The sequence below is a fragment of the Narcine bancroftii genome, chromosome 13 (genome assembly GCF_036971445.1).
Source record: "Narcine bancroftii isolate sNarBan1 chromosome 13, sNarBan1.hap1, whole genome shotgun sequence".
In the NCBI taxonomy this organism is placed as follows: domain Eukaryota; kingdom Metazoa; phylum Chordata; class Chondrichthyes; order Torpediniformes; family Narcinidae; genus Narcine; species Narcine bancroftii.
The window spans coordinates 2,447,230-2,475,052 of NC_091481.1; the positions used below are offsets into that span (position 1 = coordinate 2,447,230).

Genomic DNA, 27,823 nt, shown 5'->3' on the forward strand with positions numbered 1-27,823 from the left:
TGGGCAGACCAGTTCCCTTTGATGCATTCAGACAGGATACTTTATATTATGTATCTGTTTTAAAAAAAAAGATGGCAAATTCCCTAGGGCTTCTGAGGAAATAGCGCAGTTGGTAATAAAAGTGGAAGTTTACATGACTAATTGACTAATTACCACCATTCTTAAACTACACTGTGATTGGTGAAATGGTAGCAAATGCCATGATAGTCCAGGTGCATCTCACAATAATCCAGTCTAATTTATATTTGACCTCTTCATGATTAAACTTTTGCTCTTGTAATAAAGACCTTTCACGTTTCTTGGGGGACTTGTGCATTAACTGATTTGTTACCTCTGAACAGCAAAATCTTTTTCCTTGCATTAAAAATTCTGTTCTGTTTTTTTTTGTTCTCCACAATATATTCTGCCTGTCATGCCCTTGCCCAGTTGTAGTGTCCACAGCCCTTTGTGTTTCCTCAAAACAGAAAAGCACGTTTTCAGCTTGTCTGCCACCATGACGAGACCTGTTGGAATATTTTGTCCTGTTTGTATCTGAAAGAAGGTTTTGATAAATTTCATTCATTTATTGTGTTATCATGTGAACTATTGGCCATTCATTTTGAACTAGACTTGAGTGTAATAAACTCTTGGTGCATGTTGACCTGATTGGTGCTATTTGTGGGTACAGAGCTCACTGTTGTCAGAACTCCATTTGAAACTGTTAACATCAAAATCTTTCATGGGGGGGAGGGGAATGGGATTCAATGAAACATTATTTTAAGACCCTTAATTGTGTTTTTCTTCTCCGTAGTTTACCTGGGTGTACTTGCCTCACCCAAACTGTTTAATACATTCTGGACAATTCTGATCATTGATGAAATGAGTACAAATTTAAAAAATAATTTTATAAATTTGGTTTTAATGTGGAACTTTGCCTGCCTGCCAGCAGAAGGCTTGGTTTCAACCTCATTTTCATGGATTAGACCTATTCTGGTAAGCTAAGTTAGTGCAAAGATTGAATATTTGCAAAAGTATTTTTGATCAATTATTCATATTTTACCAACAGCCTGAAAAATGGAATAAGATTAAGCTTGTTGTCACTCAAGAGGATGTGGAATTAGCTTACCAAGAAGCAATGATGAATATGGCACGGTTGAACAGAACTGGTATGATGTGACTCGTTTGTTCTGTTCATAGCCACAAAGAGAATATCAAGAAACATTTTACAAACGGGTGTAATTCTACTTGAGAATTGGTGATGGCACATTATATACAGCTTTAAAAGGAAATGGACAGTAAAATCTCTCTGGAATTCAACCATCTGGCACAAAAAAATCACGGAAAATAAATGGTTAAAAAACATAGAAGTTTAAAATTGGTGGACCTCACCGTTCTCCATGCAACAAGCAAGTGGGAAATTACTGATCTGCCGATTCCCTGCAGATTTGGGATTCCAGAGATTTTACTGTATGCAAATTGTTGTTGGTGATAGGACTATTAATGAATAGACACCCTCTCTTTCATGGCGTTCAAGAATATCCTCTGGCTTAACTATACGTGCATTTTTAACATTTTTGTTGAGTTGTGATGAAAATTACTTTTAAAGGGTGTGAATCTTTGAAATTCCTCATTTGCATACTGAGCCTTTGGATGTATCCCAGGCTCAGGCTTTTGAGAGTTAATGAAAGTTGAGGGTAATAGGGATGTGGTCGGAAGTTGCGTTAAATGGGTCATCCTTGATATTAATGGCAAAGCTCCAATGGGCTCCTGTACCTTGGGTATTAACCATTGACGGAGCGGAAACAGGGCCACGTTGGCCTTTCGAGTCCGCACCGGTTCCCTGATTTTGTGCGCCCTCTTCAGGCACGGGTCCCGGTAGATCTTCATTCAGTAACGATGGGCGAATTCCATGCAGGTGGAATCAGACGTAGAAATGTTTGTAAAACGTGCAGTTCAATACTTCTGGGCACATTCTAAAAATAACTGGGGCCTTTAAACAGTCAATTGTGTTCACTCTTTCTCATGACATAAATATTATGTGACCCTTGAATTGTCATTGAAAGTCCACCTTCTCCAATCTCCAAGCATTTTTAGTGATGAGATTTTTCATCGGTAGTTTTGATTACAGTTAATCAAATGATACCCCTTGTGCTTCGTTGCAGAATAGAGCTGATGGCATGCATTCAACATATTTTGTCGCTTGGGTGTTGAATTTTCTTTTTTTTTAAACAATCAATCAGTAATAACCAGAACCCTGATCTAGTTTAGATTTGTGTGCTCCATATTGATGTACATGAGACCTGCTCTGAAATCACAGTTGGTGTCCAAATTGGTGAAGGTGAGCCTCTGTAAATGGAACCAAAGTCTCGACCTTTTCCCCTGCAGCTGCTGGCCTTATGCACACCTTCAACGCACATGCAGCAACGGATATCACGGGCTTTGGGATCCTTGGACATGCTCAGAACCTGGCCAAACAGCAACGAAATGAGGTGTCATTCGTCATCCATAACCTGCCTGTCCTCGCTAAAATGGCAGCTGTGAGCAAAGCGTGTGGAAATATGTTTGGGTTAATGCATGGCACGTGCCCTGAAACGTCAGGTACATACAATTCACATTTAATGGATTTTTTTGGTTGTCAATTGTTGATTGCTAGCATAGCTTTGCCTGTCATCTAACCACAGTTAAATAATATAATCGTTAATCTCGTGGAAACTGGATGTAGTGTTTAAAAAGGTTCAATGTTTTGGAACTTGCGCAACTTAGTGTACTTAATTTAATCATTCAAAAGTGTGCTCATAATCTAGGCTGACCAAGTAGTGCAGAAAGGATGGCGGACTTGCCCTTCCAGAATTCTGTGCAGCAGAGAAACTCCTCCGTGAGTGTTCAGTGCCTACAGCCCTTTCATTATGCCAAGGCAGATGGGGGCTTTAAAGGAAAAGATGGCTAGCTCCCTGCCCGTCTGCTGCGTGTGTTTTGTATGTTCTTCTCCCTTCCCTCGGTCTCTCACACACATCTATCTATCCTTGATTGTGATATGTACCCACTTTGTTTGTATGTTTCAAATCATGAAATTCATTGTTTTGTGGCAGGCTCATACTTGTACATTCATTTTGTACCATCTTACTACATCACTAAGAAAGAAAAAAATAACAGTGCACAAAAAGTCAAAGTGAGGCAGTGACTTTGGATCATTGATTATTCAGGAAGCTGATGGCAGCGGGGAAGTCTTCTTTAGGCTCCTGGACCTTCCCCCCCCCCCCCCCCCCCATGGTAGCAAATTGAAGAGGACATGACCTGAGTGGTGGGGGTATTTGAGGATAGAGCCCGCTTTCTTAAAATACCTCCACATGTAGCTGTCCTCAATGGAATGAAGTCTGGGGCCTGTGATGTCGCAGGCTGAGTTAACAACTCTCTGCAGTTTATTCTTGTCTCGAGAGTTGGCGTCTCCATACCGGGCTGTGATGCAACTGGTCAGAATACTCTCCATGGCACACCTGTAAAAGTTTACAAGAGTGGTGACGTGCCAAATGGCGTCAAGCCGTGCACCACAAGTCACCCCTAGACAGCTTATCCCTCATTTAACATCACAAGAATACTCTGCTTTTGAATTCACTGATTAAATTACAAGCTGTTTTTCTCACATTTAGACAGTGGCAAACATTTTAAAATTCCATAAAGCAGCTTGCAACTAAGTGAATGGCAGCTGTTACTTTGTAATCTATGAACCAAGCATAGATGCCTGGAGTCCATTTCTATTGGCAGCAGATTTTAACAAAGTGGCTAAAAAAAACTGTATAGCACAAGACCTTTGACCCACGTGGTGTGGACTAGACTTGATGCCAATTTAAACTAAATCCCTCCATTTTCCTGCATCTTAATTTTCGATTGGGAAGGTGACATGTTAGAGCAACATTATTATAATGCCAGCAACCCAGGTTCAAATCCAGCCTGTTTGTAAGGAGTTTGTATGTTCTCCCCAAGTCTACATGGGTTTCCTCCGGATGCTTGTTTTCTCTCCCCTTCAAAATGTACGGGAGTTATAGGTTGATAGGTGTTTTTAGGTGGTACGGGCTTGTGGCCCGAAAGGCTCTGTTGCCATGTTGTACATTTGACCCTCTTAAATGCTGTGATCATATCTGCTTTCACCACTATCCTTGGCTTCAATTCCAGGAACCTACCACTCTTTTGTGTTTTTTTTTTTAAAACTATAACTTGTCCTGAACAACCCCTTTAAACTTTCTTTCCCTCCCCATAAATGCGTGTCCTCTGTTAGTTGATGTTTTTAACCTGGGAATTCTATTCCATGTGCCTCTCATTTTATAACCTATCAAGTCTCCCCTCCAGTGAAAACAACATTATCTAATATGTTGCCATATTCTGAAGGTCTGATTAGACGCTAGCCCTTTTCACATTGGCAAACCGCTAAATTGGTGGATGAGCGAACTGTTTAGAAAAACTAGTAGTGCTGTTCACACTGGACCAAGGAAAAATGGTTCTGTGTGCTCAGAGCAAAGGGGTACCTATCATCCAGCAGTGATGTCCTGAGTGACGCATCGAGCGATGGCGGACTTGCCCTTCCAGAATTCTGTGCAGCAGAGAAACTCCTCCGTGAGTGTTCAGTGCCTACAGCCCTTTCATTATGCCAAGGCAGATGGGGGCTTTAAAGGAAAAGATGGCTAGCTCCCTGCCCGTCTGCTGCGTGTGTTTTGTATGTTCTTCTCCCTTCCCTCGGTCTCTCACACACATCTATCTATCCTTGATTGTGATATGTACCCACTTTGTTTGTATGTTTCATCCCCGCTGAGAGTTTCCCATGGTCGCTATGAATTGTGTGCCTATGTGATTTATTGCCGCTACCACTTTCCCACGGTCCTTTATAAATTGTAAGTGTATTTTCCCACGTTCTTATTCGTGTATGTTTTATTCCCACTACGATTTTCTGATACTGGAGTAGGTTTACAGAGGTTGGCACAACATCATGGGCTGAAGGCCTCATGCTGTTCTGTACATAATGCTTAATTATGTTTTAATTAAGTATGAATAATTTTATTTAAATACAATAAATACATTGATCAGGATTGTGAATTTAGTAAATTGAATACATAGTTTATACCTTTTTAAATCGGTTGTTATTTGGAAGAATATCTTTTGTTTCCACCACTTTCCTGCATGCATGCAAGAAGGTCATCAGCATGTCGCTAATTTAGACCTGGTATATCGGGTGTCCTGTTCACATTGGGCAATCCAGTATGCCAATTCAAAACGGAATGTCAATGACACACCTTCTCGAGGCGCTTCATCCCTGGGGCGATTTGGCCTCCCTTTACTGGTTTGGAGCCTTCACACTGGCAGGTGAACTGATAGATTGGCAGTTAATTACTGGGTTCAAGAGTCAGTGTGAAAGGGGCTATTGACTCCTGTGACGTGCTCTTTCGCAGGTGGCCTTTTGATTTGTCTTCCACGAGAACAAGCGGCTCGATTTTGTGCAGAAATAAAATCGCCCAAATATGGAGAAGGTTATCAGGCGTGGATTATTGGAATAGTGGAAAAGGGCAATCGCACTGCCAGGATCATAGATAAACCACGGATCATTGAAGTGGCTCCGACGGTTGCAACGCAAAATGTTAATCCAACTCCTGGTGCCACCTCTTAAAGGAAAACGGGCACCCAGAAAATGAGACGTTAATTGCAATTATGATGCCATCTCAAGCAACTTTATACATTTAAATTGTCTGCCAGGTGTCTGCCTTCTGGCAGATGATGCGTGGATATGAAATAGATCCATTGCCTTGTTTTTCTGTTACATAAACTGAAGATGCACCTAATACTAAGGCAGCTTCTGAATTGAGAATTTATTATCCAATACTGTTGATTCATTTTGAATCTCTAGACACTTGTTGTCCGTGCCACATAGGCTCTCCTTAAAGTGCTTCACATGGAGCACATCTTACCAACAGCAGCACAGCACCATTTCATATGTCTGGTCAATCAATATATATTGAAAAACTACATGTCTGCCAATCTTTTCGGAGAAAGTTTCGGATTGCAGTTGTTGCTCCGGTTCATGGAATGCAGCAGTTTGCATGGTTTCATTTGGCCTTTGGTTTGAAATGTTTATTCACAGTTGGGATGTAATGTTAGTGTTGACTTTATTCAGTTGCTCTCTCTGTAAAAACAAGTAGGTCCACTGTGCTATATTTGCATGGCCTGCACTTCACTTGGAAGAGAAGCATTCCTTTCCAATTAGGCAAATCTTAAACAAGAATGTTATCATGGTATTTTTTCCATTTGTTATTTTGTAGTAAACACAGATGTATGTACTAGTTCACACTGGTTCGCTGTTTTAACATGCAGAAAATGTTGCAGACCAAATGAAAGGCTGTACTGCAAAGTACTCGAAGATTGAAGGTCAGATTGAGCTAAACTGACTTTTAAAAAAAAAAATCAATTATGTTGACTCTGTCCTGTGGTTATTATTAGTGTTTAATACATTTTATATTTTGTAAAGTGATATCTGCATCTGCTTTTCTATAAATGCAACTAATCTTTAGCCTAAACAACTTAGTTTTTATTTTTTTAATTATGCTTTATTGATTCCCGCTATTCTGAATCTGAATCTTGTTGCTGATGTTGTATCTTGAATTTGCATACTAATGAATATTTAAAGCTTTTCTCTTTCTTCCTAGCACCCCCCTACCCCCCCCCCCCCCCACTGTCTTCCCCAAACCACATCATGTGTATGTTATTTTGTGAGCACCTGGCTTTGTTTCTGTATAATATGTTAAAAGTGTATTAAGATTGAGAATTTGTTACTGGGGGGGGGGGGGGGGGGGGCCTTTTTATATGCTGCTTTCCCCATTGTTTCCTCCTCCATCCCTGCCCTCCACCCTTCCAAATAGGTTTCACACAGCACAGTAACCCAGTTCATTAAATTGGAAATTTGCTAAAATGGCTGTTGATCTTTTTTCTGTTTTTTCTACCCTACTAATCCTAAATTGTTGTTTTGAATTCATTCTCCCAGGCAGTTTGTAGTAATGCTATGACTTCAAGCTGGTTTAAAATTCTATTTGCAGGTTGTTGAGCCTAACTGGTTTATTTGTTCCGGTATGTGCTAATTCCTTCCTGGACTACACATAAATGTCTGTATTTGTACTTCTAATTTGAGGCCTCTGAGAAGTTGAATTTTTAATATGTTTGTCACATCCTTGCCTACAATGGTAGGCTATAGTGCAATCTGAACTTTTCCACCAAAGTCCGCTGAAAGGTATGTTTGTAACAGCAAGTTTGTTCTGTCTGCTCTACACTCCTGCCTTCATTTCCCATAAAACCAATCAGCTTGTCCTCTAATAGCAATCTTGGGCACCCATCAAAAAATAAAGTTGCCCATAATATGCAAAACATAAAAACTGCTATTTCAAGGGCTAAATAAAAGATATTGTAGAATAAAATGTGAAAAGGGTGGGTTGGCATCTATTTTTGCCGATGAAATGCAAACCAATTCAGGATCTTGTTCACTGGTTCTCAACCTTTTTCTTTCTACTGACATACCATCTTAAGTAATCCCGGATTATGGCATTGGATGCCATAGGTGCTCTGTGGTTAGTCAGTATGTCTTTTTCTTTGGAGGGGGTAAATGTATGTGAGTGGAAAGAAAAAGGTTGAGAACCATTGATCTCGTTCATTCAGCTTCCTCTCCATCTGCTGGAGTTTTCATGGGCCTCATACTTTACCTTCTTAGTTGGAAATGTCTCCTGCCCCAGTAGCGAGTGCCATTTTGTTTTTCTTCATTTGGACAGGATGTACGTGTTTCTGGTACGACTCCTTATCAAGCTGTCAAAACTTTTTTAAAAGCTACTTTCCCCCCCTCCCCTCTAACAATTTCTCCACAGATGCTACGTGTCCTGCTGAATATTCAGCAGTTTGCTTGTTTTCAAATTCCAGCAAGGTCAGGCTTTTTATGGATACTCTGGTCTGAATGAGGCATCACCTGATCATGGAGTTCCTCATGATGTAAAACCATTGAAGTTTATTAAAGTTAAAAGCAGCTGGTGGTTTTCCTGATCAAGACCAATGGATTGGAGCTGCTGTCAAATCATTGTTTTGTGACTTGTGATTGTCAGAGGCAGTTTTCCTGCTCATTTATTTGTGGCACACTAACTTGTTCAAGACTTTTTGTTCAAGGAAATAGTTTACAAACTTTAATCCGTTATCATGGCTCAATGTCTGAAGCCGACAGGAAGAAACAAATTTATGCCATCTTTTTCAATCAATTGAGAACGATAGCTTTATTCAGTTTGTGGTGCGCCTTTTAATGGTGACTGCAATAGGCCAAGTTATGCCTTTTTTTTTTAAAACAATGTGGAGAATGTGAACGTGAGGATTGCAGAGATTATTCTCGGGAACGCTTTTGGTGTTTATATTGAAAGTTGTCAAGAAGTTCTGGGCATAAATAGAGCCTGTATCTTTAAGTTCCAGTTCTGGTAAGATGAAAGTAGTCATGTGAATTTTGCATTAAATATTTTTGATTACTATTGATACAGCAGTTTTAATCCAATAACAAAATTGCTGCTTGTTTTTTCAAAAAAAGCAACTCGCTTGCCTTTGAAGCTTTTTTTGGAAAAAAAAACAGTTGAGAGCTAATCCTGTGGATATAAATCTCCTTGTGAACAGAAAATTCTAAAGGCAAATGGAACCTGAACAAAATCATTTAAACTGCGTGCTACTTCCCGGTTGAATTAAGCAGTATTTAACATTGATTCAGTCCTGGATCAATAGACCAACATCTTTAGGATGTAAAATTACTAAAAATGTGTCTCTTGCAATATTTACAGTTTGCCTAATTCACCAGCTTTCTTTATAAGCTTGAGACCAATTGAATTGAGAACTACACCATCATGCATAGGACTTCTGACATATTTCAACCAAGAGTTTTTGTCTGAAATCAGCTACTTTCCAGACCAGTATTGTACTGAAGATTTTGGTGGGGGGGTGGGGGGAACAAATGTTGGCAGTTTGCTCCATGTGGAGCTTTGAGCACCTTTTGTAAATCAAGAGACCAAATGGTGTGAAAAGGACTGTAATCACTCATTCTAAACTCAATAAAATCTGAAAATGTAGATGTACGATTATAATTCTGTTTATTTTTATTTCTCATTTTATAAGTGCTATTTATATATTTTTATTTTAACCATGCTTTCTCCCATATGCCTTTTCAGTCTGACATTCTTTGGAGCAAAGAAGGATGAGAGGAGACGCTATTGATCAATATAGACGGCTGACACCTTTTCCCCAGGGTGGGAGTAGCAAACGTCAGAGGGCATCTGTACAAAGTGAAGGGAGGGAAGACATCAGGGATGTTTTTGTGGGTGCCTGGAATGCATTTCAAGGGTCGTGGTGGAGGCTGGAACAATTTAAGAGACTCTAGACAGGCACGTGGATACAAGAAAAACAGGTTTTGGAGAGTTTGGTTTTTGGATTGCTATATATTGATTGGCCCAAAATAGTGGGTTGAAGAGCCACTACTGCATTGCACTGCCTTTATTCTAATGTGGGAAACTTGTTTGCAGAGGTCATTGACTAAGGTCTTATCTTGCACTTTGTTTTCTCAATGGGATATTGCATTCAGCAATAGATATTTATTTCAAGTTGATGAACAAAACTTTTATCTAAATGATAGATAAATTGATAGATTTATGATTGTCTTTTTAGATCAAAAGTTTCTATTCCTCTAATCTCTGAGTTAATGGTAAGTGTTCACTTGTTTATGACCTCAGAAATCTGTCTAGAAGATACAATCACCAGCTTGTACCTTGTGCTGATTTTTGAATTTGCTGGACATTTCATGCTAGTAAATAGGATACATTTTGATTTCCGAGTGTGAAACTCCAATTGCTTAAAAATGTAATAGCTCCATCTATCATTGCAGAGGTTGGTAAAAATATATAAATGCCTTGAGGTTTTTTTTACGGCATATCCATGGATGCAGGTAATCACCAGGCAGAAATGTTTTCCCCTTTAATTGCAATTTTTTCCCTAAGAGAAAGGCTTTGCTGATTAAGCTGTTGCGGATAAAATCCCTTCCAGGTGAGACCTCAGAAACTAGAGCAAGCTGTTGCAAAGGAACTCTTATGGAGTTAACGAGAAAAATTGTGCACTCATTTTGGTGGAGATTTGGGTCAAGGTGCGGACGATGTCATTTCAAAGCATGAATGATTCTGTGGAAGGTGTTGGCTGTCCAGCTCGTATTCTGCATATTGCCTGCTCAATCTGCATTTGATGTCCTTTCTGTTGACATTGAAGTAATTGGTCATGAAATTGTTTTCATTTGTACTGTTCGAACTGAGCGATGAAAGGATTTTTGTTGGCATTCTGCATTCTTCAGTTCTCTCGCATACTAAAACCTGGTGGTTCTCTTTAATAAATCCAGTTGAGCGAAGACTCATTTTATTCAAAGCACTGAAAACATACTTCAATTCTGAGAAAAAGTCACAAAAATTCTTGTTGACTTTTTCAATAATTGAAAATTCAATTGAGCGAAGCCTACTGATTTCTGTTCAGTTTTCAATATCTCTTCAGCAATAAGATGATACAATTTTTTTTAAAAAGCAAACGTCATCATGGAAGTACTTAAAGGAGCTTGTTGACTGTGTTAAAGAAAGAATTGATGAAAAGTTTATCCCTTTAAAGTGTCATGGCTTGCCTTAAAAGTGACTTTTGAACAGAAAAAGAATTATGACACTTGCCACGACTATCTTGTGAAATGGATTTCATCACTTGAACAATTTGATACTTTAACAGGGATGTTACTAAATACTCTTCCAACACGAGAATAAGTGGAATCATCATTGTTAAAAAAAGAGGGGAATAAAAATTTGAGGACAATGTTATTTTTGTCAGTGGACAACTTTTTAAAAAATAAAGCCTCGTTGATTAAGAGATGGTCTGTAATCCAGAAGAATGGAAAAGCAAATTATATATATTGTGCTTCCACAAATGACAGTTGAAGAGCAATTCTCAGAGTTGTTAATTTTGGGCTAGTACATGTTCAGTATACCAGCCAATAATGCTAATGTTGAGCGAGGTTTCTCGTTAATAAATGTTCAATGGACAAAATTTTAAAAAATAAGTTGGATGTGGCCACAGCAGAAGCCATGTTACAAATAAATAGAACATAGACTGTCAGTGCAAGGAATTTTATAAGCAAGTTCTGCAAAACAAGGACCTGTCCAGGAAACCCAGGTCATCGGTGAAATGTAATTTAAATTCTTTCTTTGGCTTGGCTTCGCGGACGAAGATTTATGGAGGGGTAAAGTCCACATCAGATGCAGGTTCGTTTGTGGCTGACAAGTCTGATGCGGGACAGGCAGACATGGTTGCAAGGGAAAATTGGTTGGGGTTGGGTTTTTCCTCTTTTGTCAGTGAGGTGGGCTCTGCGGTCTTCAAAGGAGGTTGCTGCCCGCCGAACTGTGAGGCGCCAAGATGCACGGTTTGAGGCAATATCAGCCCACTGGCAGTGGTCAATGTGGCAGGCACCAAGAGCTTTCTTTAGGCAGTCCTTGTAGCTCTTTGGTGCACCTCTGTCTCGGTGGCCAGTGGAGAGCTCGCCATATAACACGATTATACTTTATATTATATATATATATTTATATTTTAATTGGGTAAGAAATTAATATTTTGGTAGCAAGATCTCACCTGCGTAAAATTAACCTGGTTACATTTTTAATTAATTCAGATGACCATGTTACCAATATTTTTTTTCGTTTATAAGTTTTCCCCATATAGTAATATTTTATCTCAATATATGTGTGTATATGAACATTAGAAATCATCTGAATTTAAATTTGAAAATTGAAATAATAAGGCTCAAAGACGTTTAAGACAGATACAGAGAGAGGGAAGGTTAGGGATGTGAGCCAAGCCCATTCAAATGGGCTAGCTCGGGTAGGCATGGAGGCAATGGGCCGAAGGGCTGTTCCCTCCCTCTGTCAATCACTACTTTCGACAGTTGCCGTTCTCGAGTGGGAACGTGGGCCCAGGCGGGCTGCAATCAGCGCAGGAAGCCCTATCCCGATTGGCCAGCGCGCTGCTACATTCCGAACGTAGCTGTTCAACCCGGCCAATCGGCGGCCGGCATCGCCTCTCGTTGCAGAGTTCCGAGACTTTGCCCCGCGTTATGATGGCTGCGGCCGCCCGGCTCAGGGTACTGCGGCAACACCTCCACCCCGACCTCGTATCCTTTGTGTAGTAGCCACGCCGACCACCTGCCTCAGCCGGAGCGGTGGTCGCATCTCAGGCGTATATACAAAGTGAAGGGAGGGAAGTTTAGGGGTAAGTTTTTTTTAAAACACCGAATTGTGGGTGCCTGGAATGCCTTGCCAGGGGTGGTGGTGAAGGCTGGGGCATTGGGGGCTTTTAAGAGACTCTTTGGCCCATGAATGAAAGAAAAATAGAGAGTTACGGGTAGAGAGGGTTGAGTAAAATTTTTAAAGGAATGTATGGGTTGGCATAACATCGAGGGCCGAATGGCCAGTGCTGTGCCTGGGAGAAGTTACAGGAAGCAAACATTGTCTTTCTCCACAACGAGAGGTTTATGGTAACAGGTGGCGAACTTTGGAATTACTTTTCACCTAAAGAATGATGGGGATCTAAAAAAGGGGTGGACGTGTCACATTTAAAGTGCGCCGGCATGTGAATTCTGTAACAAACAGGGTCTGAGCCAAACTAGGAAGAACCTTGTGCCTTTTATACCTATGCCGTCATACATCGATGAAGGGCTCAAGCCCGAAACGTTGGTTATGCATCTTTTTGCTACATGAAGGACACTGTTTGACCAGCTGAGTTTCTCCAGCTTTTGTTTTTACTTCAACTACTGAGTGTGCAGACTTTCCTGTTTTACTCTGGGAAGTGTCCTGTGGTGTAATTCCTACATTGCTTTTGGGATCAAGCACTTGTCCTCATTAACAAAACCTTTTAAACTTATTGGGAGTTTTTTGTGAGAAGATATCACTGAACATGATGCCCAAATTAAACTAAATTACTCCTGCCAGCTCATGATCTGTATCCCTCCATTCCCTATGTATTCACGTCCACCTGGAAGCTCTTTTAAAACTATCATATCTCCTTCTATCACTAGTCTTCACAGGAATCTACCTCTCTGTACAAGAAAAATCACGCCCCACACATCTTCGCACTCCCCTCACCTCATTTGCATGTCCTGCATTAACTGTATTTGACAAGATTTTGCCCTGGGGCAATATTGATTTTCTATCCTATCAAAGCCTCCCATGATTTTGTAATCTTGATCAGATCTCCCCTCTGCTCTGATTCCAGAGAAAACAACCCAAGTTTGTCCAGCCTCTCACAGCTCAGACTGTCTTATCCAGGCGACATCCTGGTAAATCTCTTCTGGACCCTTTTCAAAGCCCCTTCCTGCATGCGTGTGAGACCAGAGTTGCACACAATACTCCAGTGTGGCTGCAATATAACTTGCTATTGCCATTCCTCTCCTGACCAATGAAGGCAAGCAGACCGAACACTTTCTTTACCACCCTATCTACTTGTGTGGCCATTGTCAGGGAGCTATGGACCTGTAACCCCACAGATTCCTCTATACATCAATCTTGTTAAGGCTCTTGGCATTAACTGTACATGTTCCCTAAAGTACAATACCTTGTGCTTGCTGGGATTAAACTCATTATGCCCTTTCTCTGCCCATATATTTTGCTCTGCCATATCCTTCGCTTGCTCTCCCTAATCTGGTCAGGGCTTTCTAATGCCCACAAATCATATCCCTAAGTATCGACGAATCATACAATGTTGAATACATCTTTCGGCCCAACTCATCCACGTCAGCCAAGTTGCCATTTTAGCCTAGTCCCATTTAGACTATAAGATATAGGAGCAAAATAGGCCATTCAGCCCATTGAATCTGCTCACCATTCAATCATAAGCTGATCATTTTCCCACTCAGCCCCACTGCCCAGCCTTCTCCCCATAACCTTTAATGCCCTGGCCAATCAATCTCTGTCTTAAATACACCCAATGACTTGGGCTCCACTTGGGCTGTGGCAACAAATTCCACCGATTTGCCTGCATTTGGCCCATATTTGTCTAAATCTTCCCTAACTGTGTAGGTTTAAAAATCTTTTAAAATATTGTAATGGTGAGACACATAGACAGGTCAATGGTCAGTCTTTTCTTTGGGTGGAAATGTCAAATACTTGAGGGAATGGTTTTAACCCTTTGGACTCCAGCCACCTGTAACCTTTCAGCTTTTATACTCTGGACGGTCCATGGGTAAACCTTTACATTATTGAAGTACAGTGGTTGGGTATCCAGAAATCCAAAAACAGAGACCAATGTGTTAAGTTGAGATGGGAAAGTTTAAAGGAGATTTGCAAGAATTTTTTTTTTAAGAGTGGTGTGTACCTAGAGTGCTATTCTATTCCAGCACTACTTCAGTTTGGATCACCTGAACAACTGGGGGGAATAAAGAATAGAAGAATTCTGCTTCCAGAGATTAATGGTCTTTTGTCTTCATTTTAAGTATGATTATGAGCAATTATTTTATTTTCCTTAATCCATACTTCAGAAAGCCTCCCCCACGTCTGCAGAGGTATCTTCGTACTCCAGTCCTGGAAAGTTCCAGTAAGTAGTAGTGTGATGTCGCCTGCAAGCCTTTCCCTTGTCTAGAAACAAAATCCAGACCTGCAAACTCGTGCAAGATTACGTGGTCAACAGAGCTTTTTTTTTTAAATTAAACAGAAAGACCTCCCGTGAAATCACTCAAAATTGTGTCACTCTTGTGTAACGGCAGAACACACAAAATGCACATTAAGCAGTTCCATTTTGTTTACTTGTTTTGGATTGGAAAACTGCCCTATTCGTGGATGCCAGAAAAAAACTTGATAAGTAGCATCTTTGCAGAAATTTGAGTCCCAATTAAATTCTCAACACTCCGTAGAAGGTCCCAACCAGAAATGTTGTCTGACCTCTCCCCACGGATGCTGCCTGACCTCCAGTAGCTTGTTCAAGATTGCAGTATCCATGTTTTTTGTGTTTCTACAGATCTTTGTTTTCTTAAGTGACAAAAAGCAAGAAGCTTGGGTTTAAGGTCATGAAAAGTCAGGGGAGTTGGGGACTTTTTAAGAGGGGTCCAGATGTCTTATGAAAACATGGTGGAGAAATCCTCTCTCCGATGTCTGCAGAGGTAACTTTGTAGTCTGGTTCCAGTTAATAATGGGGACAACTTGTTGTTACACCGAGCAAAGGAGCATTTGGCCTGTGCAAAATTAAATGCCATGTGTGCCTGGGCTCTAATCCCTCTGTCCCCTGCCTGTTCATGCTGTCTATCTCAATGTCTCAATAAGGTGCATCCACTGCTTCCCCTGGCAGCATATACCAGGCACCTTCCCCTCTCTGTGTTCCCTCTGTGAATGTTTTATTGTTAGAAGTGATGTGTTATAATAAAATTCCTCATTGTTTTATTTTGCTTTCCTATGGCTCCAGGAATTTTTAAAGTTGCAGCTCTTGTCTCTTAAGCTTGGCGTTCCACTACAGGGGAGTAAAAAAAATTACTTATGAATAATTGATGGAAGTTGTACTTCTCTGAGGTGAGAGCAAAGAGGGACATTTTGAGGTGATGTGAATTTCATTGCCTTTGAGTCAGAAGACACCAGAGTTGTCCAGAAATACACGTTAAACCTTGAAGTGAAGCATTGGCAGAAGATGCAATGTTCCTGCTGTCTGAACTCAGTTTGACAGATACATGGTCATTCAGGTTGACATTTTCAATAAATGTTTTGGGAGCAAATATTTTGGGGAATCCTGAGGGGTGATATGTATTTTATTTTACAGAGCATTTTAATCTTATCCTCAAAGAAAATAAAAATATATCCTGCAGTATTAGGATTTGCAACTTGTACCTATCAAAGAAAATGGTTTGATGATTGCCAAGCAAAATATCATTTATCATAATGCAGAATAAAACATCATTTTTGGGTGAATTTTTTTTAATTTAAACAAAATGATTCAATTTATTGAAAGTAAATCTTTCTGTGCAGATACACTTTGGAAAACTCTTTTCTCACCCTTGAGCAGAGGCGGTTTTACGAAGACAATGGATTCCTACACGTTAAGGATTTGGTTCTGGATGAAAATCTGGAAATCTTCAGGTAAATTGTTGTGTTTTAAGGAAAACTTGGATGTATTTACACCAATGGGAAGGGTTGAGGAGGCAATATTTTATCTCCGGAATATTTCTAAATATTTACAACAGGCATGAAAGCTAAGAGAAGCTTTGGTTGTAGTTTACAAGACTGCATCCAGACCAGAGTGCTATGAGGCTGCCCATGTTTGAGGAGTTACTCAGAGAATATTCACTGCTTTAATTCCCAGGGTAAAGGGTTGACTCGAGAGGAGAGGCTGAGCCTTTTTTTTTTGGTTATGGCTCCCTTGGCTCTGCTCAATGTTTATGGACCCCCTTCAAGTTAATTTCTTCTGTATATATTTCTCCTACAGGACTGGAGAGCACTGTTAGGAGAGGTTGTACTACTTGCGTAATCAGGTGACCATAAACTTGACAACGGACTGCATAAGAACACTAAAAAATATTTTATGATTTCAGTCCATAGCCCCCCTGAAATATACTGTGGTTCCGGGGTGGGGTGGGGGCATATGGCCCCCACTGAGAATGGCTGATCTAGGTGGACTTCATGGCCTTTGATAGAGTCCCACAAAGGAGAGATTGAATCGTCTGGGTCTATACTCACTGGAATTTAGAAAAATGAGAGGGGATCTTATATAAATGTATAAAATTATGAAAGGCATAAAAAAAGGTAGAGTCGGGCAAGATGTGTCCACAGGTAGGTGTGATTAAAACTAGGGGATATCACCTCAAGATTCTAGGCAATAGATTTAGGATGGAGATGAGGAGGAACCTCTTTTCCCAGAGTGGGGTGAATCTGTGGAATTCGATGCCCGTTGAAGCAGTGGAGGTGAGTGACCTCAGTAAATATATTTAAGACAAGGTTGGATAGATTTTTACATAATATGTGAATTGAGGGATCTGGGGAAAAGGCAAGGAGGTGGAGATGAGCCTATCATCAGATCAGCCACGATCCCATTGAATGGTGGAGCAGGTTCGATGGGCCGGATGGCCGACTCCTGCTCCTATTGTATTTGGAAAATTAGAGATCATGGGACAAGGCACATTGACAAATTTGATCCAAAATTCTCTTACTGGTGAAAAGTATTTTGGGTGTGGATGCCCCTGATCTATGGTGAACCACTGGGATCTCTGTTGGGACCCTCACTGCTTGTTATTTATTAATGATATGGCTATGAATGCAGCAGGTATGATCAGAAATCTTAGGTTTGAAAATTGTTGGTGTTAATAGTGAGGTGGATTGTCTCAGGCTACAGTTAAAATGGGCAGAGCAGTGACAGATGGCATTGAATCCCCATAAATCTAAGGTGATCTACTTTGAGATGGGCGGAAAGGGTATTTACAGTGAATTATAAGGCCCTGGGAGTACTGAGGAATGAGAAGAGTCTCCGTGTACAAGGATCCTCGAAGGTGCAAGTTGAGAGAATATGAGAGCGGGGAGTTGTAAAGCTTTGGTTAGGTCTCAGCTGGAGGACTGTGTTCAAATCTCGTCACCACGTAATAGGAAGGACATCATTGTTCTGGAGAGGGGGCAGAGGAGAATCACCAGGATGTAGCTTGTGATGGAGCATTTCAGTTACGAGAAGAGATTTGTCTTGTTTTCCCTTGAGTGCAGAAAGCTGACAGGAATCTTGGATGAGGTGATAATAATGAAAGGCACAGACAGGAAACCTTAACTCCCTCACCCAAGTTCAAAGTTCAGATTCATAGTTCATGCAACGCTGAGATTCAGTTCCTGTGGGACAGGCAGTCTTCCTACTTAACTGTAAACCAGTGGTTTTCAACCTTTTTCTTTCCACTCACATCCCAGTTTAAGTAATCCCTTATCAATCACAGAGCACCGATGGCATAGGGATTACTTAAAGTGGGATGTGAGTGGAAAGAAAAAGGTTGAGAACCATTGTTTTAACGGTCCCTAATTGACTCGTTATGTGCACAGTTTCATAACTCCAAAGGAGATTGGGCCAAGGACAATTTTTCTCAAGCAAAATATTTCAGTAACAATTGAGTCTAGAGCAATGATTCTCAAACTTCCCTTCCCACTCACATCCCACCTTAAGCAATCTCTTACTAATCACAGAACACTGATGGCATAGGGATTACTTAAGGTGGACTGAGTGGAAAGAAAAAGTTTTAAAACCACTGCTGTAAACTGTACTTGAGAAAAAGATACGAATGCAAAAGCGAGAGAGATGTAAACAAAGGAAGACATATACCTGGAATTGTTTCTTCTGGGGAATTTGGCAGTTAACTTCTCCAGAAGTAAATCTAAATGTATTAAAAATTGCATTGTCGATAGCCAGGAAATATATCACGGTAACATGGAAATCTGACTCCCGACTTCACATTGATCTTTGGAACGTGGACCTGCAAAGTTGTGTTCCCCATGAGAAGATTCCTTATAGTCTTAGAAATAGCTACAGTATGTTCGTTGAAATTAGGCATCCTTACTTAAATGCTTAATTACTTAAATGCCCAGATTGTAGAATTTATTTTAGTATTTTGTCAATGAGTATACTCATTCGAAATTTAATACTTTTAAAATGATGTGACACTGAGATGTCAAACCTCACTCTTACTGCTTTTTCTTTTCTATTTTCTTTCTTTTTATCTCTCTCTATTCCCTGCCATCTGTCCCCTTTTCTTCCGAATCTGGGGAGGGGGTGCTGGTTGAAATGAGTTGTTTACCTGGCCTCACACCCCTTGGAGATATTTTGAGAGAATCGAGAGAGCTATGTTTACAATTCTTTATTTCAGATGTCAACTGAAAAAGAAATGATTTTATTGCAAATTATTACAGCAATGCATTCGATGAATGTAGTTTTGAAATGAATATGGTCTTGATTCCCAGAGAGGAGTTTGAAAGGATATGTCGAAAGGAAGTTGTGGTCCCAGGATTAACAGTGATGAGAGATATAGCCATTACAAAAAACGAGAACGTTGCAGATCAGCAAGCGGTTTCCAAGATCCAAGATTTCCAAAATAATGAAATACTTTTTAAGTATTGTTGCCTACCAGAGGTAAGAGCCGGGGTTTAGAATCCAAATATCAAGTCTCATTTAAGTCACATAAATCCCAGTGATTGAGAAGATCCACAGATGGAAGATGTTTATATATGATTAGGTGCTTCAGGACAAGGTTTGACTGCTGTATAGGATCACACAGAGGCGCCACAAGCCTGGTGTCCCCACCTATAAGAGAAGGAGAAGCATGAGAGAGAGTCCTTCAGGGAGTCTGTGGATTCCACTCCTGCTCTGCCACAATTTCTGCAGCCGCACGGCATCTTGACCATTCCAGCGGTGACCCCAAGCACCAGGATCTGGACCCCCCGACACAATCAGGAAACTGTCAATGGCCAAGCTCCTTTGGGAGCCCTTCTCGCCCTCGGCACCCTTACGGATCCTGGTCCCGGCTCCATGAGCCAGTCTCCAGTTGCTCACAGCCAGGGGTGTGAGCCTTTCTGGCTCTGAACCCCTCACTGCTGGTTTGACACTGTGGACCCCTATACTCCCCCTCTTTGTACATCTTCTCGTACATCCCACACCCCCAGTAGTCTGCTGCCAAGCATGGGTTCTGCCACCTTGGGTACATACCTCCGTGGCTTAGCTAATGTTAACACAGAACACTGGCCTGTTTTACAGGCAAATAAAACCTGCACAGGGCTGTCAGGGTAATGACTGGGCTGTAGGACCCTGTAAAGCCACGTTGGAAGAGACTTCCTTATGCCCCAATCTCCCAGGTCTGCACCAATGGCAACGCTGTCATTACCGCAGCAACGAGAACATTCCTTTTTTGTGTTTCTGACCTGTTCTCTTTTTTAAATAATTTTTAATTTTTCGCACTGTGAATCATGTCAACCAAAATATGTACAAACGTTTCTCATTAAATTTACACAGTGACCTTTTCTCCCTTTTCCCACTTTCCCTCCTTCTCCTCTACCCCCCCCCACACCAAAACTCATATTGGTATTCAACATATACAATACAATATGAGCTGTTCTCTTAAAAGTAATAGAGTCTCAGCACAAAATGTAACCAAAGAACATTACAGCACCGAAACAGGCCCTTTGGCCCTTCTAGTCTATGCCGAACTATTTTTTGCCTAGTCCCACTGACCTGAACCCAGTCCATAGCCATCCATACACCTCCCATCCATGTACCTGTCCAAATTCATGAATGTTAAAATTGAGCTCACATTCACCACTTCAGCTGACAGCTCATTCCACACTCCCACCACTCTGTGTGTAAAGATGTTCCCCCTAAAATTTTCCCCTTTCACTCTTAACCTCTGATTTGTATCATCTACCCTCAGTGGAAAAAGCCTATCTGCGTTTACTCTGTCTACCCCCCTCATAACTTTAAATTCCTCTCTCAAATCTCTCTTCATCTATGCTCCAGGGAATAAAGTCCTAATCTGTTTAACCTTTCCCTGGAACTCAGTTCCTGAAATCCAGACAACATCTTCTCTGCACTCTTTCTGTCTTATTGATATCTTTCCTGTAGTTAGGTGACCAAAACTGCACACAATTCTCCAAAGGTGGCCTCTCCAATATCACTGAAACATTTTCATAGCATCATAAACTAGTCAATCTGATCTCTGCTACTAGATCACAATAGTCCAATCTCATCTGATTTCCTTTACACTTCAAACTAGCACAAGTTCTTAACTCTTTAACTCAACTGTTGTCCTGTCCTTGCACCCAGTTTGTCGGTAGAAATTGTGTGTGTGAAATCTGTCTTTTGCAGAAAATGTTTTTTTGATATGTTTAATACTTTTAGATCTTGAGATATGTCGAGTGCTTCACTGGTCCCAACATCATGGCAATGCACACCATGTTGATCAACAAGCCTCCCGATTCAGGTAAGGGAATGAAGGGTGTGTTGCCGACACGTTTCACTCTAGAATAGTGGCGGATTGAAAGAGACGGGTAAACCTGCCACTTGCTAAACGTACCGACTGCTCCTTGTTCGTTAGATGGAATTCCCCAACAAACCGCATTGGGGCCACATCGGTCAAGGTGATGGCTCATCACCAGGACGAGCAGTGAATACAGTCCCAGAGTTTTACAACACAGACATGGCCCCTTGCTCCATCTAAATTGACAACCAAAGCCCATCCTGCATCCCTCTAAAAGTGGTTCTCAACTTTTTCGGTTGAAGGCCCACCAGGCTTCCGCCCCAACATCCCAAGGCCCTCTAGTGGCAATGACTGAGCAATATTTTCAAGTCAAAGGAAGCTCTAAGAAACATGCCCTTATCTGATTTAAAGTATTTTATTTAACATTTTTAAAGACCTGCATGGAAACGCTCCGTGTCCTGCAAGTGGGCCATAGCCGCACACAGCTGTCTAAATGCCTTCTAAATATATCTTGAACCAAAATTCCACAGAAGTTTCATTGAACGTGAGATTAAATCTTTTCTCACTGATTGTAGTTCTAAACCTGTTAGTTTCAAGATGATTAAGGTAGAATCCAAACTAACGTACACCAAGAATTATATCCCAAAAATGTCTTCTAAATGTAGTAGAATCAGAATTTATTGTCACGAACGGGTCACAAAATTCATTGTTTTGCGGCAGCGTCACAGGGCAAACATTGATATAAACCACTTTACAAATATAGTGCAAGAAAAAGTCAAAATCAGGCAGTGTCTGTGGTTCATTGATCATTCAGGAATCTGATGGCAGTGGAGAAGAAACTGTCCGTGTGTCGCTGAGTGCTCGTCTTAGGCTCCTGTACCTTTTCCCTGATGGTAGCAGAGTGAAGAGGGCATGACCTGGGTGGTGGGGGTCCTTGAGGATAGAAGCTGCTTTCTTAACACACCACCTCATGTAGATGTCCTCGATGGAGTGGAGTCTGGTGCCCGTGGTGATGTCACTGGCCAAGTTAACAACCCTCTGGACTTTTTCCTAGTCCTGAGCGTTGGTAACTCTGTACCAGTAGTACAGTACAACTGCAATGATCTGAAATTGGATTCTCCAAAATCCTCATTTAAAAAATTTCGGATAAATGAGGATATCCAAAACAAATCAGAAATCCTCATTTATTCTAAACTTTTTCAGAGCTGAACTGACCGGGAACGACAGGCTCCTGGGTAGGAGTGGGAACCTCAGGCCAGCACTTTTTTTGGTGAGAATTAAATATTAATGCTTAAAAAGCCTTCCCTTGCTGTTTGTTGTTGTTTAAACGCAGTTACAAATGATTTGCTGTTGCTACTGTGCTGTTTTTGTATAAAATGACCAGGTCTCTGATTTAAAAAAAATAGTTGTACTGTACTTGAACCAAAATTTCACAGAAGTTTCAGTGAACGTGAGATTAAATCTTACTCACTGATTGTAGTTCTAAACCTGTTAGTTTCAAGATGATTAAGGTAGAATCCAAACTAAAGTATGTGAAAGATCGTATCTGAAAAATGTCGGCCGTGCTGTCAGGTGCATTCCTGACCTGGTCCCATTTGCCTGCATTTGACCATGTCCCTCTGAACTGTTTCTGACAATGTACTTGTCAGAATGTCCATTGTAACTGAACCTGCCTTGACCACTTCCTCTGACAGCTCATTCCCTCAGTTCCCCTGTTTAATCTTCCCCTCTCTCCTTAAACCTATGCCCTCTTGTTTTGCCTCCACCGGAGAGACTGGGTGCAGGCTGGGAAATGGCTTTGTTGAGCATCTCTGCTCTGCCCGCCACATAGCATGGATCTCTCCGTGGCCACCCATTTCAATTCGCTGCTCCTTTTCCTTGCTGACCTGTCTATCCTTGTTCTCATGCACTGACAGACTGAGACCACATGCAAATTAGAGGAACAACATCTCTTCTGTCTGGGCATCTTCCAACTGGATGGCATTAACCTTGTCCCCCTGTGGCCTTTCCTCTAGTGTTCTCGTTGGTTTACTCTCTCTCTTCCCCCCCCCCCCCCCATTTTCCCTCTGACTCCTTTCAGAACTTAAAACTACAGCCTTCCCCAGTCAATTCTTACCTGTTCTCTTATCATATCCAATTTGCACCTTTTGTCTCTTGGTCTCTGCTCTTCCCCCCACTCCCCCCTCCCATTCTCCCCCTTTCCCCAGCCTTTTAACTCAGGCTCCTGCCTCCTTTTTATTTGTCCCTTGAGGAAGGTCTCAGGCCCAAAACGTCAGTGATCTATCTTTACCTCCCATGGATGCTGCGAGACCGGCTGAGTTCTTCCAGCATCTCTGTGTGATTACTTCTCAATTCTCCTAACCCAGGCATGATCACATTCAGGACATATGAAACCTGTCTGGTCTGCGGGTCTGGAGTTTGACCCCGGGGCGGAAGCTCCAGGTCTTTCTTTCTGTAAATTGGACATAAGTTATAATCAGGCATGGGGAGTCAACCCATACCAGAGGGTGGCCTGGATCTTAGAAAATCTCCCATTTCCAGGGGTGGCCACAAGGAGGCGTGAATGCAACTCCTGTTGACAGACAGAGGTCCACGTCCACTCTTTCCCCCTCCCCCTATCCCATTCCCCTTGTGTTCTGTAAATGTTTGCCTTTACTGGATTTTTAAAAAAATCACATCTGGAATATTTCAATGTCAGATGTGGAACCATTGAACAATAAATGCTTTTTGCTATGTGGTTTGACTTCACTGCTGAGGGGGCAAAAAAAAAAAAAAATTTACATAGGCCAAAGATAGAGTGATCCGAACCTTGATGTACAATTACACTAGATGTCAATTTTTTTCAAAAGATTTGCTTCCAGATTCCTGCCTTCCTTTTGCTTGTTCCTTAAAGAAGGGCTCAGGTCTAACACGTTGGTGGTCTATCTTTACCTTCTATGGACACTTCGAGACCAGCTGGATTCCTCCACCATCTCTGTGTGACAGTTCTGGATGGTATAGAATTTTGAAATGTAGAACATTACAGCACAGAAACAGGCCCTTCAGCCCTTCTAGTCTGTGCCAAACTATTTTTCTGCCTAGTCCCATTGACCTGCACCCAGACCATAACCCTCCACATCTCTCCCATCCATGTACCCATTCCAAACGTTTTCTTCTGTTAAAATTGCGCTCACGTTCACCACTGCAGCTGGTAGCTCATTCCACCCTCCCACCATCCTCTGATGTCTTTGTAAGCATTATTGCTGCGTGAATTCTGAGAATGGGGATGGCATGTCCGTCATTGAGAGAAGGGGTGGTGATGTTTATGGGCAACGTTGATTTCCACGTGTGCCTGTGTCCAGGAAGGAAGACCTCACGCCATCCTTTACATCAAGATCTGCACTACTTTGCATTTCGACCTGCGGACCAGATTGTGTGCGCCTGGACTGCCATGGAGAGGGTGGACCGCAATAATGGATGCCTTGTGGTGCTGCCAGGCACACACAAGGGGAGGCTGAAGAAGCACGTGTACCCTGACTGGCTGGTAGGTGTGATTTAATTCAGATATAGACACACAGCTCTGTATCCGGTCTCTTCAGCCCACGAGCCCAATTACATCCAACCCGCTACGTTCTGAAAAGAGGGAGGAAACTGGAACACGCGGAAGAAACCCACGCAGACACGGGGAAAACGTACAGACAGCGCGGGATTTGAACCTTGGTTGCTGACACTATAACAGCGCTGGGCTAACCCTGCTGTCCACAAACCTGTCACTTGTGTAGAAACAAAATCCAGACGTGCAAACACTGGTCAACGAATCCCAAAAAAAACCCAGCAAAGACCAGCTGTGAAATAGCTCAAAATTGTCTTGATTGAACAATGATGGGTAACTAACAAAAAATACACTTTGGGTGTAGCTCCATTGTTTTGGATTGGAGAACTGCCCCAGTTGCAGAAATGTGGGTCCCCATAAGGTCTTGACACTCCTAGAAGGTCCCGACCAGTCTGGAAATGTGTGACCCCGCCCCGCGGATGCTGCCTGGTCCCCCCGAGTCCCAGCAGCTCATTCAGGATATTGCACCATCTGCGTTTTTTGTGTTTCTCCAGATCTTTGGAAGGACTTTGTTTCCTTAAATGTCAAAAAACCATGAAGCTCGGGTTTAAGGTCATTGAAAGGCCAGAGGGGAGTTGGGGACATTTCTTTATTTTGAAGCACGGTCGACAAGTCTTCTGAAAACCTCGTGGAGTTGGAGAGGTTGTGCGTTTATAGGAAGCACCGGGATGGATGTGCGTTTGAAGTTCTGTGTCCTGCCTACTCCACACCAGGCTGGCAAGTTGGGCTGTACATGTTTCTCATCTGTGCGTGTGCAGTAAGTCGAACAGTGTCATCTGTGCCAGGGTGAGCAGGCCTCGTGACTAGACAGCTAGTGATGTTCTTGGTTGTATGGTCCTGTCTGCGTGAAGCCTTCAGGATTCGTCTGGATCCTGCCTGCTTGTCTGCACGTTATCCAGGTCAGAATGTTCCTGTTTGATGGCTGATGCCTTCACCTTTAGATCAATAACGGTAGGGTGTTTGTGGGTTGTGGGGAATGTTCAAGTGCTTGGATTTGTCATGGTCATTTTTGGGTCATGGTCAGGGTTTCAGTGCTGTGCAGATGTGATGTACTGTGCATAGATTTGTGAAGCAAGAGGGATAAATGTCATCCAGGGAGGGAGAATTCTTGTTTCTCTGCGGTAAAGTCAAGGAATCATTTTGTATCTCTCCTAGGTTCAATGGCCACCAAAGAGCTGCTCCCTTTTGCCAGCATTTAACCCAGATGCCTCTGAACCTTTCCTGTCCACGTACTGGTTAAAATGTTCCAGTTGCCTCCTTTAATGCTCTGTCTGCAGCTCGCTCCAAATATCCACCACTTTCTGTGTGAAAACCTGTCCTTGACTCCCCCTTAAATCTTGCCCCTCTCACCACTAGTTTTAGACTCCCCTGTTCTGGGAAAAATTCATGACCATCCATCCGATCTGCACTCCTGATTTAAGACAGCCATTCTCAACAGCACAGCACATTTACATTAAAGCCTTGCTTTCTTTTCACCTCACGGAACAAATATTTTTAATGTTTTTCTATGTAGTCGGTGGGAGAGTACAGAAGAAACTAAAACTTGACGGCTTCACATAAACTTTAGCAGAGTCCTACAGGGCCATGGCCAAAACAAGGTTTCAAATGGTTGGTTTAAGAAGTTTCTGGAAGGTCGTTCTTCAGCTGACTTTGCTCCAAGTATAACTATCCAAGCCTCTTTCATCTCCTTGTAACCCAGTCCAGCAGCACCCTTATGAATCTTCTTTGCACCTTCTCTGGCTCGGTCAGTTCTGCTCCACAGTGTGGCGACCAATACTGCACACAGCTCTCCAAGTGTGGCTGGAACATGGCATCCCAGCTCCTGCACTGATGGAGCCAGTCGCTCCAGACACCACCTTCACCTTGCCTGTATCATTGCTTTTCAGGGAGCTCAATGCTCGCACCCCAAGGTCTCTCTGTTCCACATAAATCCCCAGGGCCCCACCATTCTCCACGGATGCACATGCTACTTCAGACTTTTCCAAATTAAATTCCATCTCCCATTCCTATGCCCATTTTCCCAGATCTTGCAACTTTGGACAACCTCCTTCACTGTCTGTCCAACACCAGCTTTGGATCAGCAGGTTGGGTTCAGGTTAATTGGCTTTGTTCAAGTGCTTCTGGTAATTAAAATTCTATTTTCAACCGATCTTCCTGGGAATTTAATTTGACACGTCAAAAATAGTGAATGTTCTGGTTTTGAATCAGAATTTATTATCCTGAACAGATCATAAATTTGTTGTTTTGTGGCCCAGTTACAGTGCAACTAAATTACCTCTCAAAAATAAAAGGAGAAAGTGAGGCCAAGTCTGTGGTTCATTGTCCATTCAGGAATCTGGTGACGGAGGGGAAGAAGCCCTCCATGTATCACTGGGTGTTCAGCTTTCCCACAGATCGTTGCCATTTTGTTCCCTGTCGTAAATGTAACGGTGCTGTCCTTGCCTTGTATCTACAGGGAGGTGTCAATAAGATGTATCATGGCATCCACGACTATGACCCCAGTCAGCCCCGGCTTCACCTGGAGATGGCAAAGGGTGACACGGTGTTCTTCCATCCCCTACTCATTCATGGATCGGGAACAAATCAGACTTGTGGCTTTCGAAAGGTGAGGTGGGAAGTGGTTGACTGTGAGTCCTGTTGCCAGAACTAGACTCCTGTACGTGTTTCACAAACAAAATCCATTCCCGTTCTGTTACAGGGCTCTGAGGTTGGAAGTCATTTTTTTTAAAAAGCACCCCTTTTATTTGCTCTTTGTTGGATTTAGTTTATCATCTGGCGTCTTTGAAATCAAAACTCTTGAGTATAGATTCTGGAGGGGTCCAGTAATGTTCACGGGTGTGTAGAGGATCGTATTCTGAGATTTGTTTTCCCCCAGAAATGAAGTTAGGAATTCTCCTGCTCCAGAAGTGAAAATTGGACTCTCCCTTCCACAAGTGGCAATGGATGCTGGATTGTTGTAAAGCAGCGATTGGGAGATTTTCCTGTTTGCCATAGTTGTGGCTGGGAGGAAACTGTAAATGTATCCCTCATGTCTTCATCGAATGGTGGAACAGGATTAAGAAGCAGAGAGAAACTCTTCCTGTTGTGCATTCATGTAACAGAACAATTATGAACCTGAGGTAATGCATTTTCAAAGGTCAGACATGAAGGCAGACCATATGGTTTATGGCACGATACAACAGTGTGGAAGAACTGAGGGATCTTGGGGTCCAAATCTATGTACCTCTAAA

At 42.0% G+C, this 27,823-nt stretch overlaps 3 protein-coding genes across 8 annotated transcripts in view; 2 read left to right on the forward strand and 1 right to left on the reverse strand.

Moving 5' to 3' along the window:
* sephs1 (selenophosphate synthetase 1) overlaps positions 1-9,110 on the forward strand; it is a 51,626-nt gene extending 42,516 nt beyond the window's left edge. For 3 of the 4 annotated variants that reach the window (XM_069909646.1, XM_069909645.1, XM_069909648.1), the window contains 4 exons: positions 1,046-1,145; positions 2,365-2,577; positions 5,163-5,331; positions 5,418-9,110. In XM_069909646.1, coding sequence (XP_069765747.1) covers positions 1,046-1,145; positions 2,365-2,577; positions 5,163-5,331; positions 5,418-5,559 — 624 coding nt within the window. In that variant the 3' untranslated portion in view covers positions 5,560-9,110. The remainder of the gene's footprint in view (positions 1-1,045; positions 1,146-2,364; positions 2,578-5,162; positions 5,332-5,417) is intronic. The other variant, XM_069909647.1, reaches the window with a different exon arrangement.
* The window catches only part of phyh (phytanoyl-CoA 2-hydroxylase), a 33,425-nt gene continuing 12,672 nt past the window's right edge, over positions 7,071-27,823 (forward strand). For 2 of the 3 annotated variants that reach the window (XR_011348275.1, XM_069909650.1), the window contains exons 1-8: positions 9,707-9,724; positions 11,984-12,208; positions 14,570-14,625; positions 16,041-16,151; positions 18,996-19,164; positions 20,923-21,004; positions 24,343-24,524; positions 27,049-27,198. Coding sequence is in view for 2 of the 3 variants with exons in the window: in XM_069909650.1 (XP_069765751.1) it covers positions 9,722-9,724; positions 11,984-12,208; positions 14,570-14,625; positions 16,041-16,151; positions 18,996-19,164; positions 20,923-21,004; positions 24,343-24,524; positions 27,049-27,198 (978 nt within the window). In the remaining variant the exon portion in view is untranslated. Of the gene's footprint in view, positions 7,084-9,687; positions 9,725-11,983; positions 12,209-14,569; positions 14,626-16,040; positions 16,152-18,995; positions 19,165-20,922; positions 21,005-24,342; positions 24,525-27,048; positions 27,199-27,823 lie in introns of those variants that run through there. The other variant, XM_069909649.1, reaches the window with a different exon arrangement.
* mcm10 (minichromosome maintenance 10 replication initiation factor) overlaps positions 18,989-27,823 on the reverse strand; it is a 63,500-nt gene continuing 54,665 nt past the window's right edge. Inside the window, exon 21 of the transcript XR_011348272.1 lies at positions 18,989-19,335. The gene's annotated coding sequence lies outside the window, so the exon portion shown is untranslated. The remainder of the gene's footprint in view (positions 19,336-27,823) is intronic.